General features: G+C 44.3%; 1 protein-coding gene across 1 annotated transcript; it reads left to right on the forward strand.

Moving 5' to 3' along the window:
• Window positions 1-1,262: 1,262 nt before the first annotated feature.
• LOC126233074 (gustatory receptor 23a-like) lies at window positions 1,263-1,841 on the forward strand. The gene has a single exon (XM_049942839.1). It carries the CDS (start codon window positions 1,263-1,265, stop codon window positions 1,839-1,841), a length of 579 nt encoding a protein of 192 aa, XP_049798796.1.
• The last annotated feature ends 724 nt before the right edge of the window (window positions 1,842-2,565 follow it).

A 2,565-nucleotide genomic window follows, 5' to 3' on the forward strand; every position in this document is an offset into this window, starting at 1 on the left:
AACGATTATGACACCTACAGGAGTGTTAAAGGAAGCATGTCTGACAGATATGGGAGACTAAAAACGGTAATACCAGAATCAAAGAAAACTATAGTTAGTGGATATAGATGGAGTACGAAATGAAAAAGAAAAACTGAGATTTCACCTTAACTGTCGTCACGAAACAGAAAAGCTGTTCTATAAGACTGCAGTCCATTGCTACGTGTCTCCAATTAATTAGCAACACTGTGACTGCTGACATGGAGTGGTATGCGAGGGTACAATTATTAAGATTGCCTCGACACGATCGAAATCAGGAATGAAATTTATGTGCGACATTTCACTGAGGTAAAGATCGGTATGAGTAATTAATTTTAGAGATCGCGAACAGCTTTTCTTAATACAGTGTCACGATATATTGATCGGAAAGCCATCTAGTTATCACGTCTTCCGCAATACTGAGCGTCGTTAGAACACTGAACACCAGGTTTCAGTCTATCTGCGGCCATCAGAGTTGCTGCTCACTAGTGGGAACATTGGAAGCTGAGAAATGACTACCTTACACTATACTACTGTGTTTCTCTAAAATTGGACATGTGGAAACAGCTTGATCAATATCTTGCGTAGTTGGCTGTACATAATATCTACCAAAATCTCTTCACTAACTGCAATATCTCAGTCAGACGTGTTTCGTGATGGACACGTACAGTTTCCAAAGAGCTATAAGACCGTTGTACATTGTGAGCTACATCTGTGGTCTGAATCCCGTAATGAGCTCCAACAGAAACAATGTATTTAAACGTGGGCTCAGACGACCTCCCAGTGCAGCTATAACTGCAGTGTGGTTAGTTGTCATCACGGGTGTTGGCTCTTACTGCAGCTACACCCACTCGTGCACATATTTGCTCCCAGGTTTGCTGAAAGCGGCACAGTTTCCGTTAGTGGTCATGAGTCTGTTGATGTGGTTGGAACCCACATCACTGCTAATCACGTGTCTTATTACGAGGAAGAAGTTTATGTGTGAACTTATCGATGTGTTAGAAAAGGTGGATATTTTACTTCCACGCCAATATCGTAAAATTAGTGAGCAAACTTTCAAGAAAACGAGAATAATGTCTATTCTTCTGCTTGCTACCGTTATAATAAACTTGCTCTTTGTGGCTACAGTCAATGTCATCGTGTTAACTGAAGGGTGGAGAGTAAATGTGATCTACTTCCTTTTGCCATATTCTCATCTGTGGCAAGTGCAGTTCTTCAGTATAGTGCTAACAGTGCGAGACCGGATGGGTGCCGTCTGTACACAGCTGCTGAGGAGTGTGCGGCCGCCACTGTGCAGGGAGGCGGAGCTGGAGGAGGCGGCGTCCTCCGGAGGGCGGCTGTGGGTGGCGGAAGGTGAACTGCGGCGGCTGCAGCGCGCCAGGCTGTCCCTGCACCGCGTCGCCCGACTCTGCGGACAGCACTTTGGTGTCGCGCTGCTGCTGTCTGTGCTCAAGAATTCGGTTCGCATGGTGCTAAAGACCTACTTCCTCGTGCTGTTTGTGAAGTGGAATGACTTCCTCGAGAAGAAGTTGTTTGTCGTCGCATATGTGACCTCCGTGGAGCTGGTATTTGCAGCAGGTAACCTTCTCACCATGTGCTGGGCTTGCTCCTCTGCGTCAAGCCGTGCTGCCACAGCAGGCAGGCTGATGGATTTGATTCTGGCTCTGCCACCTCCTCTCTCGGCGCCAGGTGTTCTCCACCTGCCAGTGGGGAAGCTCGCGTTTTCTGCTGCCGGCTTCTTCGACATAGATCTGCACTTGTTTGTTGCCGTGATTGGCACTGTCGTAACCTACATTGTGATCCTTGCACAGTTTTTTGTATAATATTGGGAACAGTTTGTATGCAGAAGCTCACCAGTAACACCAGACGTAAAAATTAAACAGTTTTCTCTGTGTAGCAGATGCTGTTTAATGCCTTAACTCGCTACTTTTTTTAGCATTATGTGACAGTGCTACTGACAGGTGATATCAAACGAACTGAAATACCTTAATCCTAATGTTCTCATTCAGTCGAGGAAAGAAAAAAGATTCCGAGTCACATGTCACAATTGACTTGTGAGACAACTGTCAGCAACTGTGATATGCCAATTCTGTTGCTTGTCTGCCAGACGTTATCACACCGATGACAAATTTGCAGTTGATAACTTTCATCAATAGGAATAGTTTATTAGAGTGTGCGAGGTGCTTGCTAGTTGGGCATATGAGGTCTACTTTCAATTGATGTAGTTTACAGTTTATACTACAGGTTCACTGCTATTATGTCTTGGAGTGCGAGTCAGTCATATTAGCCGCACCATTTTGGTTTCATTGAATTCATAATAATAATGATATTTCAATAAGAGGTGTGGAAACAGTGAGCGGAAACTTGAAATGTTGGATTTAGGCACACCACCGTAAATAGAACCGAGAAATATAGCTTTACACGTGCCTTAGGTTTCCTACTTTGACATGTAGAGTTTTAACACATATTCAGGTGTCCTACTGGTTCGTGACTGTCAGGTTCTGATGTATTCCTTTACTCTCTATCTTTACACCCAAACTTCTAGAT

The sequence above is a fragment of the Schistocerca nitens genome, chromosome 1, assembly GCF_023898315.1.
Source record: "Schistocerca nitens isolate TAMUIC-IGC-003100 chromosome 1, iqSchNite1.1, whole genome shotgun sequence".
NCBI classification, from domain to species: Eukaryota; Metazoa; Arthropoda; class Insecta; order Orthoptera; family Acrididae; genus Schistocerca; species Schistocerca nitens.